Source organism: Phacochoerus africanus, chromosome 3 (genome assembly GCF_016906955.1).
Source record: "Phacochoerus africanus isolate WHEZ1 chromosome 3, ROS_Pafr_v1, whole genome shotgun sequence".
NCBI lineage: Eukaryota > Metazoa > Chordata > Mammalia > Artiodactyla > Suidae > Phacochoerus > Phacochoerus africanus.
The window spans coordinates 112,793,449-112,809,243 of record NC_062546.1 but is presented as its reverse complement, the minus strand read 5'-3'; the positions used below and the strand labels follow the sequence as shown (position 1 = coordinate 112,809,243).

The window sequence follows — 15,795 nt, the reverse complement described above, 5'->3', positions numbered from 1 at the left end:
TTTCCATTTTTTGCAAATGCAATATTTGCTTTTGGCTTGTGGTTGCCCTGTTTTTAAGTATGCTAACCCTTTCCCATAATTGTGTGTTTTAGCCTGATGGTCCTGTAAGTTCAAACACTTCATTACCATATTAAAATTAAGAAGGGAAACATAGAAACAAACAAACAAAAAGGGTTATTTACTTCCTAACATCCCTTGCCCACATTTTATGGTTTTGATGACTCTTTTTTATTTTTTTCTTTGTAATTTTATTTTGTTTGAAGCATGTTCATGATTAAATCTGTATGCTGGCTTATTTGAGTGACTGCTCTCTGATTGCAGTTTCCTCAGTCCTAGTTCTTCCTCTTCTTCTTCTTTTTTTTTCTTTTCTTTTTTCTTCCCTTTCCTTCCTTTCTTTTTGGTTTAGAGAAGCCCTTTCAATATTTCCTTTGACCTGGGTTTTGTGTTGCAGTATTCTTTAAGTTTTTGTTTGTTGGAAAAAATTTTTATTTCCCCTTCTATTTTAAATGATATTCTTGCTGGATAGAGTATTCTAGGTTGCATATTTTTTCCTTTGAGCACTTTAAATATCTCTTGCCATTCCCTCCTGGCCTGTAGTGTTTCCGTAGAGAAATCAGCTGATAGTCTTATGGGGGTTCCCTTGTAGGTAACATTCTGTTTTTCTCTTGCTGCCTTTAGGATCCTCTCTTTATCACTAACTTTTGCCATTTTATTATGATGTGTCTTGGTGTGGGTCTGTTTGGGTTCAGTTTGTTTGGGGCCCTCTGTGCTTCTTGTATCTTGAACCCAGCATCCTTTAGATTTGGGAAGTTTCCAGCGATAATTTCTTCAAATATATTTTCCATCCCCTTATCTGTTTCTACTCCTTCTGGAATTCCTATTATGTGTAGATTGGCCCGCTTTATATTATCCCATAGGTCTCTTATATTGCTTTCCAGTTTTTTGATTCGGTTTTCTGTCTGTTGACCGGATTGAGTGATTTCCATTCTTCTATCTTCCATATCACTGATTCGTTCTTCTGCATTATTCATTCTGGCTTTTACTGCCCTTAGTTCCGTTTGCATCTCTGCAAATGAATGTTCTAGTTTTTCTTGGCTCCTCCTTATATTTTCTAGTTCCTTTCTGAGGGTATCTGCATTACTGTTCATATCTTCTCTTAATTCCTTCAGTATTTTCACTATTTCTCTTTTGAACTCCAGGTCTGTCTGACTGCAGAGATCTGTTTCATTGTTGACTGTTTTAGGTGAGTTCTCCTGTTGGTTTGACTGGGGGTGGTTTCTCAGCTTCTTCATCTTGCTTGTTGTTTTCTTTCTCCTGAGGGAGTTGTACTCTCTGTTATCAGGCAGTGTTTGCCTTGTCACTGCCGTGGAATATTTCCTGAGGCCTGGCATTGTTGGTCAATCTTTTTTGAGGCAGTGTGGCTTTTCTGGAGTGTTGATGGGGCTAACAGTGTTTCTTTGAAGCAAAGGAGGACTTCCTGAGGGCAGACAGGACTGGGAGGTCCACACCACGATGGTAGCAGATTTCACTTGGTCATGCAGAGCTTGCTCTGGTGTTTTTAGGCTGTGGGGTTCTTGCAGGGGGTTGGCGGTGTTGGGCAGCTGTTCCTCAGGAGTGCAGCACCCCCTGGGGGCTGGAGCAGCTATCTGGGTCACTGAGAACCTGAGAGGCTCTTCCCTAGGGCAGCCCAACCTAGAAGGATGGCCTGAGGATGTAGGCAGATCTTTTCACAGTCTGGCCAAGCTTGTTGCAGCTTTTCTGGGCTGCAGGGGCTCTTCCAGGGGGCTGGTGGTGCTGAGCAGCTATTCCGTGGGAGTGGGGCACCCCCTGGGGGCTTGGGCGGGTAGCAGGGCCACTGGGAACCCAAGAGGCTCCTCCCCAGGGCAGCCCGACTCAGAAAGACCGTCTGAGATCTTTTCCCGGCTCGGCCAAGCTTGTTGCAGCTTTTCTGGGCTGCAGGGGGTCCTGCCTGGAGCTGGCAGTCCTATGCAGCTGATCCTCTAGAGCTTGGCACCCCCTGGGGGCTTGGGCAGGGAGCAGGGCTGCTGGAAATCCAAGAGGCTCCTCCCCTGGGGCAGCCCGATTCAGAAAAACCGTTGGAGAATTAGGCAGATCTATTCACGGCCTGGCTAAGCTTGTTCTAGCTTTTCCGGGCTGCAGGCCTTTTCTCGGGGGCTGGTGGTGTTTGGTGCTGCTCTGCGTAAGTATAGCCCCTCCAAAGGGCAAGCAGGCCTGTGCAGGGACAGCCCCTGTGGTGGTAGGCTTCAGGCAATTGTTGAGGCCAGCCCTCCTGGATGGCAGGCAGCCCCAGGTTCGGCGAGAGCGTAGTGGGTGGTGGGGGTGGGGGGAGGGGATGCACTGGGAAGCACAGCTTTCAGCTAGCTAGTGGGCCTGTAAGCTTGCTGTGGTGTGGGGGGTATTCTATGGGGACCCACCCCTTCTTCTCTCCCCTCCCCAGCATGGGCGCAGACCAGGCTCTTCTCCCAGGTTCCCTCTGATGCGGCTTTCCACTTCCCCGCCCCTAGAGTATTGCTCCCTTCCTCTGCGACAGCTTTGTTTTCTAGTCTCCCAGGCAGTCTCTGCCCCGTCAAATGGTTTCTAGACCTCCCAAGCAGTTTCCGCTCCACACCGCCCCCCCAGCCCGTTCTCGGGGTCTTACCTCTGGAGCCGAGGTCTCGGTGCCTAGCCCCCATCCAGGCTCCCCCTGTCCCTTTCCCGGGGACTAACCTCTGGAGCTGAGGATTTGGTGCCCAGCCCCCACCCAGGCATCCCCCGGCCCTTTCTCAGGGACTAACCTTTGGAGGCGAGGTCTCGGTGCCCAGCCCCCACTCAGGCGTCTCAATTTTTGGTGACTGTGCCCGTAGTTCAGATGGTCCGTTAGGTTCTTGATCGGCTTTTCCGTACTCCAACTTACTGCTACACTCTTCTCTGCATCTGGAGATTCCTCCGGTTCGTTTGATCTTTCCCCCGTGAGGTGACTTTCCAGGGTGCTGGATCCCTTTCTCCTCCGCAGTTCTCTTTCGGGAGCACCCGTCCCGCTCGGATTCACCTTCTCTCACTCTCCTCTTTTCTCCCATTCTGCCCAGTAATGTCACGAACTTCTTGCCGTCATTGGAGTTTAGGTTCCTCTGCCAGCGATTGGTTGCTGTTCTGTGCGAGTCATTTATTCTGTAGATGTGCTTTTTTTTGTTGTGTTTGTGGGAGAGGGTGAGCATGTCCCCCTACTCCTCCGCCATCTTGTCCTCCTTCCCCATTGGAATTTTTTAGGGATAGCATTGACTCTATAGACGGCATTGGGTGATATGGACATTTTAATGATATTAATTCCTTTGATCCATGAACACAGGATATCTTTCCTTTTGTTTATATCTTAGATTTTTTTCATGGAAGTCTTGTAGTTTTCAGGCTACACATCTCTTACTTATTTGATTTTAATTTATTCCAAAGTATTATATTGATTTTGATGCTTTTTGTTTGTTTGTTTGTTTTTAAGGCCACACCTGTAGCATATGGAAGTTCCCAGGCTAGGAGTTGAATCAGAACTGTAGCTTCTGGCCTATACCACAGCCATGGCACTGCAGGATCTAAGCATCTGAGCTGTGTCTGCTACCTACACCATAGCTCACAGCAGCGCTGGATCCTTAACCCACTGAGCAAGGCCAGGGATCGAACCCACATCCTCACGGGTACTAGTCAGTTTTGTTACCGCTGAGCCATGATGGGAACTCCTGATTTTGATTGTATTTGGAATGGCATTTAAAAAAAATGTTCAGCTCTTTTGTTATTAGTGTACAGAAATTCAACTGATTTACATATGTTGATTTTCTGTGCTGTAACTTCACTTAATTTGTTGACTAGTTCTAATAGCTTTTTGGTGGAATATTCAGGATTTTTTCCTATTATAAGATTACATTTTCTATAAAACAATTTTATTTGTTTTCAATTTGGATGCTTTTTATTTTTTCTTCCTTAACTGCTCTTGCTACAAATTCTAGTACTATGCTGAATAGAAGTGGTGGGAATGAGCACCCTTACGTTGTTCTCAATGTTAGAGGGAAAAAATTTAACTTTTTATAATCGAGTATAGTGTTGGCTGTGGGGTTATTATAAATGACTTTTTTTGTGTTAAGATCTGTTCCTTCTGTACTTTATTTGTTGATCATTTCTATCATGAAAAATGTATTTTTTTATCAAGTGCCTTTTTTGCATCTATTGGGAGGATCATATGATTTTTTTAAATTTTTGTTCTTTCAGTGTAATGTATCACAGTTATTCACTTGCATATGTTGAACCATCCTTGAATTGAGGGATAAATACCATTTTACCTTATGGGGTTTGACCATTTTAATGTTCTGTTGAATTTGGTTTGTTAGTATTTTAATTTTTTTTTTTTTAGGTTTGTCAATATTTTGTTGAGAATTTTGATATCTATATTCATCAAGGATATTGCTCTGTAGTTTTCTTTTCTCGTATGTTCTTACATGGCTTTGACATCAGAGTAAAGCTGGCCTTGTAGGATACTGGAAGTGTTCCATTTTATTCAATTTGTTGGAAGAGTTTGAGAAAGATTGGCATTAATTCTTTAAATGTTTGGTATAATTCACCAGGAAAAACCATCTGACTGGGACTTTCCTATATTGAGAGGTTTTTGATTACTGATTCATTCTCCTTACTAGTAATTAGTCTGTTCTGATTTTCTGTTTCATCATGATTTAGTCTTGGGTCAGTTATCTATTTCTAGGAATTTATTCATTTGTTTCTAAGTTACCCAGTTTCTTGGTATATAATTGTAATACTCTGTAATGATCCTTTGTGGGGTTTTTTGTTTTTTGTTTTTTTGTTTTTTTTTTTTGGTCTTTTTGCCTTTTCTAGGGCAGCTCCCAGAGCACATGGAGGTTCCCAGGCTAGGGGTCTAATCGGAGCTATAGCCACCGGCCTACACCAGAGCCACAGCAACGGGGATCTGAGCTGCATCTGCAACCTATGCCACAGCTCATGGCAACGCCAGATCCTTACCCCACTGAGCAAGGCCAGGGATCGAACTCACAACCTCATGGTTCCTAGTCGGATTTGTTAACCACTGCACCACGACGGGAACTCCAATCCTTTGTGTTTTTATGTGTACACTTCCATATATTGGTATGTTTTCCAACTGTTATTAATTTCCAGTTTCATACCATTATTGTTGGAAAAAATATTTGGTTAGATATCAGTCTTATATTTGCTCAGACTTCTCTTATGTTGTATCATAAGATCTACCCTGGAGAAATGCTCCATGTGTGCTTGAGAAGAATGTGCTTTTGTCTGTGGTTGAATGAAACGTTCTGTATGTCTGTTAGGTTTTTGTTTATGTTTAACCATGAGATTTACATAAAACATCTTATATATGGAACAGTTTATTTTATGCTGATGACAATTTAACTTTTTTGTCTTTTTGCCTTTTCTAGGCATATGGAGGTTCCCAGGCTAGGGGTCCAGTCGGAGCTGTAGCTGCCAGCCTTCACTAGAGCCACAGCAATGCCAGATCTGAGCCAAGTCTGCAACCTACACCACAGCTCATGGCAACACCGGATCCTTAACCCACCGAGCAAGGCCAGGGATCAAACCCGCAACCTCATGGTTCCTAGTCAGATTTGTTAGCCATTGAGCCATGACGGGAACTTCGATAACAATTTAACTTTGATTGCAAACAAAACTCTATGCTTTTTCTCTCCTCCTTTTATGTTTTTGATGTCACAAGTTACATATTTTTTCAATTTGTATTCATTAAGAAATTATTGTAGATATTGGTATTTTTAATACTTTTGTCCTTTAACCTTGTACTAGAATTATATAGTTAATATGCCACTGTATCACAGTTTGAGTATTTTGAATATGATGATATCCTTGCCTTTACCAGTCAGCTGTCTATTTTTGTTTTCATGTTACTTATTAGCTTCTTTCATTTCAGCCTGATTAACTCCTTTCAGCATTTCTTGTAAGGTAGGTTTAGTTGTGATCAATTTCTTTTGCTTTTGTTTATTAGAGAAAGTCTTTATTCCACCTAATTTCTTAGGGACAGCTTTGCTGCATAAATTATTCTTGGCAGTTTCATTCTTCTAGAACTTTGAATATATCATCTCATTCTTTCTTCTCATCATGAATTAGTGGAAAGTTTAGCTTTTAATTTTTTTTTTTTTTTGGTCTTTTTGGAGCCATACCTGCAGCATATGGAGGTTTACAGGCTAGGGCTTGAATTGGAGCTATAGCTGCCAGCCTACACCACAGCCACAGCAACACAGGATCTGAGCTATGTCTGTGACCTACCCCACAGCTTATGGCAATGCTGGATCCTTAACCCACTGACTGAGGTCAGTGATCAAACCCGCATCCTCATGGATACTAGTTGGGGTCTTTAACCGCTGAGCCACAACAGGAACTCTGAATTTGTGAAAAGTTTAAATTGGCTCTATCTACATATTTGGAAAATGTAGGGTTGAAAATTGCCTCTTTCAAGAAAAATATTTAGAAGGCTACAAGACAGAAACTATTGAAATTAATGAGGCAACATTGGACACATAATTTGGGAGCTACCACAAAGGAGTTTGTTTCAAATATTAATCTTTAAATCTGTATGCCTTCAAATAAGATAGGTATAATTCCAGTTGGAGGTTTTGATTTTGGATGTCAAACTCCATAAGGAAGATAGCTCATGGGGTATATTTCCCAGGGTGTTGGTTTTTTCGTTTATTCACCTTAATTGGATAAGGCATTCTTCAAGCACTGAAAACCCAGTGATGGACAAGACAAAAAAAGATTCATATTGTTATGGAGGTTATATTCCATTGAAGGCCTCAGGCATAAACAATAAAAATTAGTAAATAAATAAACACAATTGTTTCCATTAGTGGTGAATATTACGATGACAGAAAATTCTCCCAGATAAAGCAGCATCAATAGCAACAACAAACAGATCATGAAGTTGAGGCTGTTTTAGATAGGGTATTCAGAGATGGTTTCTGTATGGAAGTGAAATTTGAATAGAAACTTGAGTACTGAGAAGCCAGCCAAGAGATTATCTTGAGAAAGAACATTTCACTTGTAACAAATGTTATCCTTCTGAGTTAGGAATGAATTTGATGTATTCAAGAATGAAAAAAAGGGCAGTGTGGCTGAAATGTAGTGAACAGGGCTGAGTAAGGATCATGGTAAGAAAACTGGATTTTATTCTTAGTGTAATGGTATACCATTGGAGATATTTAAGTAAGAATTTGATGTATGGTTTTTATTTTTAAAAGGATCACTCTGATTTTTGATATGGAGAAAGTACTGTGAGGAGTGGAGAGTAGAAATGAGGAGTCGATTAGAAGGCTGTGGTTGCCTCTTAGAAGAGAACTGATAATACCTCAAGCTAGAGTGATAACTATGGAGAAGATGAGAGCTGGTCATGCTCAGGCTGTTCTTAGGAGGCAGTGTCCCTAAGATTTAGATTAGTTGGTAAGGTAGGAGTAAGAGGGGAAAAGGAAATCAAGAATTGTTCCTGAGTTTTGGCATGAACATTGGTTGGCTAATGGTCCTATAAGGAAGTCTAGGGTATAAAACAGAAATTATTTTTAGGATGTGTTAAGTTGCAAATGCCTATTATTCATGAGACAGTCTGAGTAAGATGCCAGGTAATGAAAGCCAAAACTTTCACCAACATTTCAGTGGCTCCCTTTATTCCAATTGAGATGGGGTGGCCTTTTAGTCATCTAATAGTGGTCAAGGGAGTATAGCATCAAACTCTGTACTATGCAGTGCTATTTATGAATTTTGTCTAAATTATTTGCAATAATTTTCCAACATTTACTGAACTAGTACCAGCCATGCACAACTATCTGTGAAAGTCTGTGTACATTTTTTTGTGGCATTTGATAATAGAGGGAATCTAAATACACTATTTGAACTATGGAAAGGCAAATTGCCTTACTTTATAGGCTGGTTAGTATACTGGATTTAAGGAAGTGTTTCACATGTGATTTCACATTTTCAAAGTGTTGCTCTTTTGGTGTTTCCACATCACCCATGAAAAGCCAGACTGAGCTGAGAGAAAGTCCCTAACACTAACGAGAGAGGGTACTCAAGGGAGAAATTAATAATAGGGCTCATTGGTACCTTTAGAAGCAATAGATGGACTAGTAAAAACTAGGATGGAGGAAGAACATTCCTATCCTGGTATTCTCAGATTCACAACTGAACTGATTAAGCATTATAAATACCTAGAAATGGCATTACCCGTTTTCATATTAAATGTACAATCACCTTTGATGGACTATTGTTTTAAAATGGTGGAAAGAAATAGAATTAGGAGAAGGTGAAAAATTAAAAAGAATAGTGGGAAAAGTGTAAATCACAGAAAGGGCTGGTAAACAGGAGAAACTTTGATCTTAAAATGTAGAAGGATTGGATGGGAATTGAGTGGCTAAATAAATGTCTTCTTAATTCTCACAACAATCCACTGAGGTAGATATTAATATCTACTTTTATGTTTTATCCTGACTTAGGATGGTTCATTTTGGAGACGGCAACTATGCTAGGTAGAATTCTAAGATGGCCCCGTACTCTTCTGGTGTACATTTCTTGGATAATCCCCTCTCTGAGTTGGGGGACAACCAGTGAATATATGATGAAATATCATTCCCATGATTAGATTATATAGTAAATATGAAGGCATTTTTAAGGTGTAATTAAAGTCTATAATCAGTCACCTTTAAATTATTGGAAAGGGAGATGTTCCGAGTGGGGTGCCATCTAATCATGTGAGCCCTTAAAAGATGGGAAATGTCAGAAAAAGTCTTCTGCTGGCTTGGAAGAAATAAGCTGCCATGTTGCGAGGAGGGACATGTGCCTAGGACCTTAGGGGGCATCCTTAGGGGCTAAGAGCCCTTGGCAGATAGTAAGAAAATAGAGCAGTGGCTGGAAAAAAAAAGAGAGAGAGAGACTGGAAGAGGACTCCAGCCTCAAATGAGACTGTAACCCCAGCCATGAACATTATTTCAGCCTAGTGAGACCTTGACCAGAGAACCTACTTGTGCTTTGCTAGACTTCGGACTTACAGAAACTGTGACATGCATGTTCTTTTAAGTTACCAAGATTTCAGTACTTTTTCATAGTGATAAAAATATAGTTATGAAGGAAAAAGAGGTAAGTATATGTGTTGGCAGTTTTATCCCTTCATTTTATAATTTCTGAAGATAGCAGCTTTCTTCAATGAGATTTTGTTATAGACCCGACTTTTTTTTTTTTTTTTTTTTAATAAATCCCTTCTCAGAATCTAAGGGAACAAGTATAGTTTCCCTGTGTGTTATCTTTTTTTTTTGCCTTCTTTCACATAGTTCTCTCAAGGTTTACAGGTTTACATGTCTATAACTCTCCCATACCCTCATGATGTCTTTTGTGATGAAAATGACTGAAAATGAAGTTAAAAGGAGAAATAATGATGAGCATTGCTTTTCACTTTAATTTTTTTCTCTTTTCTTACAATGTCACTAGGAAACTTTTGAGTAGATGATAGTAATAGAGAAAAAGGTAAAAGAAACACAAGTATACGAGGAAATGGAGGAAGATGGAAAATAAATGAAGTTTTAATCCAAATATATTTCTAACTTTGACAGGCTCAAAGAATGCTCCATTTGCCTGCTATGAAGAAATACAGTCTCAAAATGATAAGTTTGGGAACTGTGGTAAAGAAAGAGGCAGATTTAAATATTGTGCATGGAGGTATGCTATGCAAATATTAAAGATGCTGGTTCTATAAGATTCTATTTTTAGCTTTTCTCTGTATAGTCATTCATTCCAGTAGTTTCAAGCATCACATGTGTATGGGAGTGAATCTGAAATCAAAATCTCTAGCCTTGACATCTCTCTTGCGCTATAGGCTTATTAAATTTCAATCCAAATTTCAAATATTTATATATAGTTAATCATTAGGCCCCTATATCTGATCTAAGAGTGAAACTAGTAATAACTATTGCACCTCTCTAAACAGACTCATTTTAAAAAAAAGTAAAAATACTACTCCCATCCACTTGACTGTTTGCTAAAGCTAAAGGCTACTCATTGTCTATAAAGTGAAGTTCAGTTTCCCCTGCATCTGAAGAGTCAGTTCTTTGATATTTTGATCAGGAATTTATTTAGCAAATATTGAGAACCTACCACATGCTGGACATTGGGCTAGATACTAGTTAGCAAAGCATACAATGGCCCTGGTACTCATCGAATTTATAGACTGGTTAACATAGTATGTAGTTTTATGCTTCCTTGATTTGCTTATGCTGTTACTTTTGTTTATAAATAACTTAGCCTATTGAAATCCTACTAATTTATTAAGCTTTGACTTACATGGCATCTTCTCTATGGGGTTTCCCTAACTGATGAGTTAGAATATATCCTCATCTTAAATCTCTGAAGAATTTGCTTATTTCATTTGTTGCACTTTTAATAAGGGTAGGGGTCCCATCTTATATTTGTCTTTCTCTCCCTCAGAGGGATAGAAAATGCTTGAGTGAATTGTTTATTTGGCAATAAGTATACCAGTCTGCATACTGAATTAAAAAATCATTAGTGCCATTGAAAGATAAGCTCCTATCAATGGATTCACTTTTTTTGTTTTTTTTTGTTTGTTTGTTTTTGTTTTTGGTCTTTCTAGGGCTGCACCTGTGGCATATAAAGGTTCCCAGGCTAGGGGTCTACTCAGAGCTGTAGCCGCTGGCCTACCCCACAGCCACAGCAATGCCAGATCTAAGCCGCGTCTGTGATCTGCACCACAGCTCATGGCAATGCCGGATCCTTAACTCACTGAGTGAGGCCAGGGATCGAACCCACAACCTCATGGTTCCTAGTTGGATTCGTTTCTGCTGCGCCATGACAGGAATTCCGGCTTCACTTTTTACTTTAAACATTAGCAATATTTAAATATTACATTTTCCTTAGACACATTGCCTTAAATGGAGAACCATTCTTAATTTTTTATTTTGTCAAAGAAAACAAAATGAAGTATTCCTAATGAATGCTTAATGTTTAATAATCTTATAATTTTATTATGTTTGCAGGAATCTTATTTGTGGAAGATTAATTTGCACCTACCCTTCTCAAACTCCTTTCCTTCAAGAAAATGCTTCTGTGATTTATGCTTTTGTACGAAATGTTGTATGTATAACTATTCACTACACACTTGCGAAAGGTTTAGAAGATCCAATGATAGTCAAGAATGGCTCTGTTTGTGATGATGAGAGGGTAAGTGACTTAAAATCTATCTTTTTAAATTTAGTTTAATTAATTTATTTAATAAATATTTTCATTTAAATACGAAATTGCAATTCATTTCTCATGATATGTAACCTTAAATATTTAGGTAAAGAAAAAATGAATAAGCTTCAATTGGTCTCTGAGGATTGTAATGGGAGTATTTGATCCCCTTTAGAATTTCAGCATGTGAGCAAGGAAATTCCAAGGGTTTGGGGGCTGGAATGGGGAGGAAAGAAATCTTGGGAATACTTATCCTTTTAGTTAAATATTCCATAACATGGAAACTCACTTTTGTTCTTGAAGAAAGAAGAAATCCCACATAATATCTGTCTCTTTGTGGTCCAGGAGATAAAAACAAAACTTAGGTGGGCCTGCCAAGAATCAATATTCACCTCTTAATTTTTTGTGATTTTGGAAGTTACCTAGCCAAACTGAGATATCACAGGTAAAGTGGGGATAATAATAACATTTACTCTATGGAGTTATTGCAAATATTAAATGAGGTAATAGTATAAAGTGCTTACTTAGCATGATGCGCAGCACATAGTAAGAGCTAAATATAGGTTGGCTATTATTGATTGTTATTATAATTTGTTATTTATAATACCAGCTCAAATCTGGAGAACACATAGTAGGAATAAATTTACTTCTAAATCTCATTTGAAGGATCAGTTATCTTTCCTGGAACTTATAGACTGGCTTTGGTGGGGAAAGACCTTCACTTTTGAGTGGGTGCAAGCACACAAGCTGGGTGGGGCGCAGTGGATCTTACTTGTGGGGACACAACAGTGTCTCTGGCTCCAGGAGGGCACAGTGGCATGGACTCTGGGCCTTTATATCAGCTGTGATCAGCATTGATAAAGACTGCTGTCTTCCTTGCTAGCTATGACTGTGGGTACCTGAGGTGGTATGAGGAATTCTCCCCCATGATCAACATCCCCACCGGTGTGGTATATTTGTTGCAATTGATAAAACTGCATTGACACATCATCAACACACCAAGAAAATAGATTTCATGTGTTCACTCTTGTTATACATCCTATTAGTTTCTGACCTATATCATTTTCCTTCTCTCTAAAGAACTTCTTTTAATATGTCTTATAAGGCATCTCTGTTAGTGATAAATTCCCTCAATTTTTTGTTTTGAGAAAACCTTTTTTTCTCCCTTCACCTTTGAAGGATAATTTCACAGTATATAGAATTCTAGGTTGGGGATTTTTTCTGTCAGTGCTTTAAATATTTTATATGCATTCTCTTCTGACTGCCTGGTTTCTGAGAAGTCAGATGTAGTTCTTATCTTTGTTCCTCTATGTGTAAGGAGTTTGTTTGTTCTTTTAATTCTTGCTTTTTTCAAGATTTCTTCATTGATTTTCTGTGAGAACATGGTATGCCTAGATGTAGTTTTTTGGGAGTTTATCCTGCTTGTTGTTTTCTGAGCTTCCTAAAACTGTGATTTGGTGTCTGACATTAATTTAGGGGAAATTCTCAGTCATTACTATTTAAAATATTTCTTCTGTTCCTTTTTATTCTGGCATTTCCATTACACATGTGTATACCTTTTGTAGTTGTCCCACAGTCCTTGGAAATTATGTTATTTTTTCTCAATCTTTGTTCTCTTTGCTTTTTAGTTTTTAAGGATTCTATTGATATATCCTTCTAGCTCAGAGATTCTTCCCTAAGCTATGCCCAGTATACTAATAATCCTACTAAAGGCATTCTTAAATTTTGTGACAGTGTTTTTGTTTTGTTTTGTTTTTTTAATTCCAGCATTTATTTTTGTTTTTTTCCTTAGGATTGCTGTCTCTGCTTCCATTGCCCATCTATTTTTGCATGCTATCTACTTCATCTATTAGCACCCTTTACATACTAATCATGATTAAACTCCTAGTCTGATAATTCCAGTATCCCTGCCATGTCTGGTTCTGATACTTGCTCCGTTTTTCAAATTATGTTTTTTGGCTTTTAATATAACCTTATTTCTTTCCTGAGAGCCAGACATGATATTCGGGATAATAGAACTGCTGTAAATAGACTTTAGTAATGTGGTGGTGAGGTGTTTGGGGGGGAGGGGAAGTGTTATTTAGTCCTATAATTAGGTCTTGATCTTTCGGTGAGCCTGTGCCTCTGGACTGTGAACTTTACAAGTGCTTCTCGGGTCTTTTCTCCTCCCTTAGATGGAACAGGATGGCTGGAGTGGGCTGGAGTTGGGTATTTCCTGTCTCACACATGGAAGGTTAGAGCTGACTTAAATTGGGTATTTCCCTTCTCCCAGATCATTTAGGCTCTAATAAAATAGCAGCAGGTTAGGCTCCAGTTAACTGGATCTCCTGAGGGCAAGCTTTGTTTAGAACAAAGTTCTCTGGCTATTTCAAAACAGTTTCTTCTTCCCTCCTCCTGCTGCAAAACAAGATAATTTTTCTCTAATATTTACTGTGAGAACCTGGTTGAGCTCCTGGATGTACATCTCACAAAACTGTGCTGGTCCCCCATGACTGGATGCTGCTCTCTGAGTTGTCCACATCGAGCCTCCAATACTTCATCAATTCCATTTTAGGCTTTCCTACCCTGGCAAGTACCCCAGGTGATTTCCGCTTGTGAATCTTATTCTGGGAAGCTGTGACCCCTCTGTGTTTGCTTGTGTGTCTCCAGTGGGGGCTGTGGTTTGCCCTATGTCTTCACTTCTATTATGGATTCCAGAAGGGTTGTTGATTTTATTAGTTTGTTTAACTTTTTATCTATTGTTAGGATGGAGTGGTAACTTCCAGACTCATTGCATGGGAAATCAAAGACCAGAGCTTGAATCATTTTTTAAAAAATTATTTATTTAAAAAATAGACTTTATTATTATTATTATTATTATTATTATTATTATTATTATTATTATTATTTGGCCACACCTGCGGCATATGGAAGTTCTGGGGCTAGGAATTGAACCCATGCCACAGCAGTGACTCAAGTCACAGTAGTGATGATGCCGAATCTTTAACCTGCTAAGCCACCAGGAAACTCCATAGAGTTGCAGAAAGTAAAGGGAATTCCCATATACAATTTACCCCTACATGAGCACAGACTCCTACACTAGACACAACCCTACACTGACACATCATTATCACTTAAAGTCCATAGTTTACTTTAAGACTTACTGAAAATTCCAAAATATTTGTGTGTAGGTTAAGCTAAATAACACTTATACCAAAGGAGAAATCTTAAATTGAAAAATATTTTGAATTAAATGAAAATGAAAATACAACATAGATTGGAGTTCCTGCTGTGATGCAACAAGATTAGTGGCATCTCTGCAGCGCCAGGATGCAGGTTTGATCTCCGGCCCAGCACAGTGGGTTAAAGGACCCAGCATTGCTGCAGTTGTCACAACTGTAGCCCGGGAACTCCATATGCCATGGGGTGGCCAAAAAAAAAAAAAAAAGACAACAGAAAAATTTGTGGGATACAACAAAAAAAACAGTATTTAACAGAAATTTATTGCATCAAATGGTTATGGTCTTATGTTTTAAAATTATGGATTGTAATGTTAAGATAATTGGATTCATCTAACTTGGAATTTTTTCTGTGTTTTTCTTTAGATTTGTGTAAATCGTGAATGTGTAGAATCAAGGATATATACAGAAAGATCACATATTTGTTCATTGAAGTGCAGTGGACATGGCGTAAGTAATCGTGGGGTTCATGTTTCCCCAAATCTCATCTTGGACATTTTTCAGCAGCTATCATTAATTTATTTGATATTTATTGGGTTCCTACTGTGTTCTAGGACCTGTTGTATCTAGCTAAAATGTAGATCTGAATCGGGTTAGTAAATTTGTAGCCATATCTTTTAGAGAACATTGTATAGAATTGACTTATTGATGACCTTAGCAAATTTATTATTACATTTGGGCACTTTTCAGAGATATTAGATATTAAATATTCCAATAAATACATTAACTTGTTAATTAAGAGAAGATAATCATGCTAAAATTTGTTTGTGAATACATAGGATGAAGGAAAACTATTGGTTTTATCCCTCCTTTCATAATAGATATTTTAAGAAAATTGAAGTATAGTTTATTTACAATGTTGTGTTAGTTTCGGGTGTACAGCAAAGAGATTTAGTTATGTTCTAGACTTTTTTTTTTGTTAGAGAAGTTTTAGGTTAATAGCAAAACTGAGTAGAAAGTGTGGATTTCCTATATACCCTCTGACTCCAATCAATACGCATAGCCTCCCCTACCATCAACATCCTCCACCAGACTGGTACAATTAATGAACCTGCATTGACACATCATTATCACTCAGAGTCTATGGTTTACATTAGGGTTCAGCTGGTGCTATCCATTCTATGGGTTTGGACAAATGAGTAATGATAGATATCCATCATTAATAATATCATGCAGAGTAGTGTTACTGCCTAAAAACTTCTGTGCTTTGCCTATTGATCCTTCCATCCCTTCTACCTCTGAAACATCTGATTTTTTAACTGCTTCCATAGTTTTGCATTTTCCAGAATGTCATGTAGTTGGAATCATAGTG

General features: G+C 38.7%; 1 protein-coding gene across 1 annotated transcript in view; it reads left to right on the top strand.

Annotated features, from left to right (window-relative positions):
- ADAM32 (ADAM metallopeptidase domain 32) overlaps positions 1-15,795 on the top strand; it is a 125,061-nt gene that overhangs the window by 93,801 nt on the left and 15,465 nt on the right. Inside the window, exons 15-17 of the mRNA XM_047770237.1 lie at positions 9,633-9,738; positions 11,070-11,253; positions 14,850-14,933. Of these exons, the coding sequence (XP_047626193.1) occupies positions 9,633-9,738; positions 11,070-11,253; positions 14,850-14,933 (374 nt within the window). The remainder of the gene's footprint in view (positions 1-9,632; positions 9,739-11,069; positions 11,254-14,849; positions 14,934-15,795) is intronic.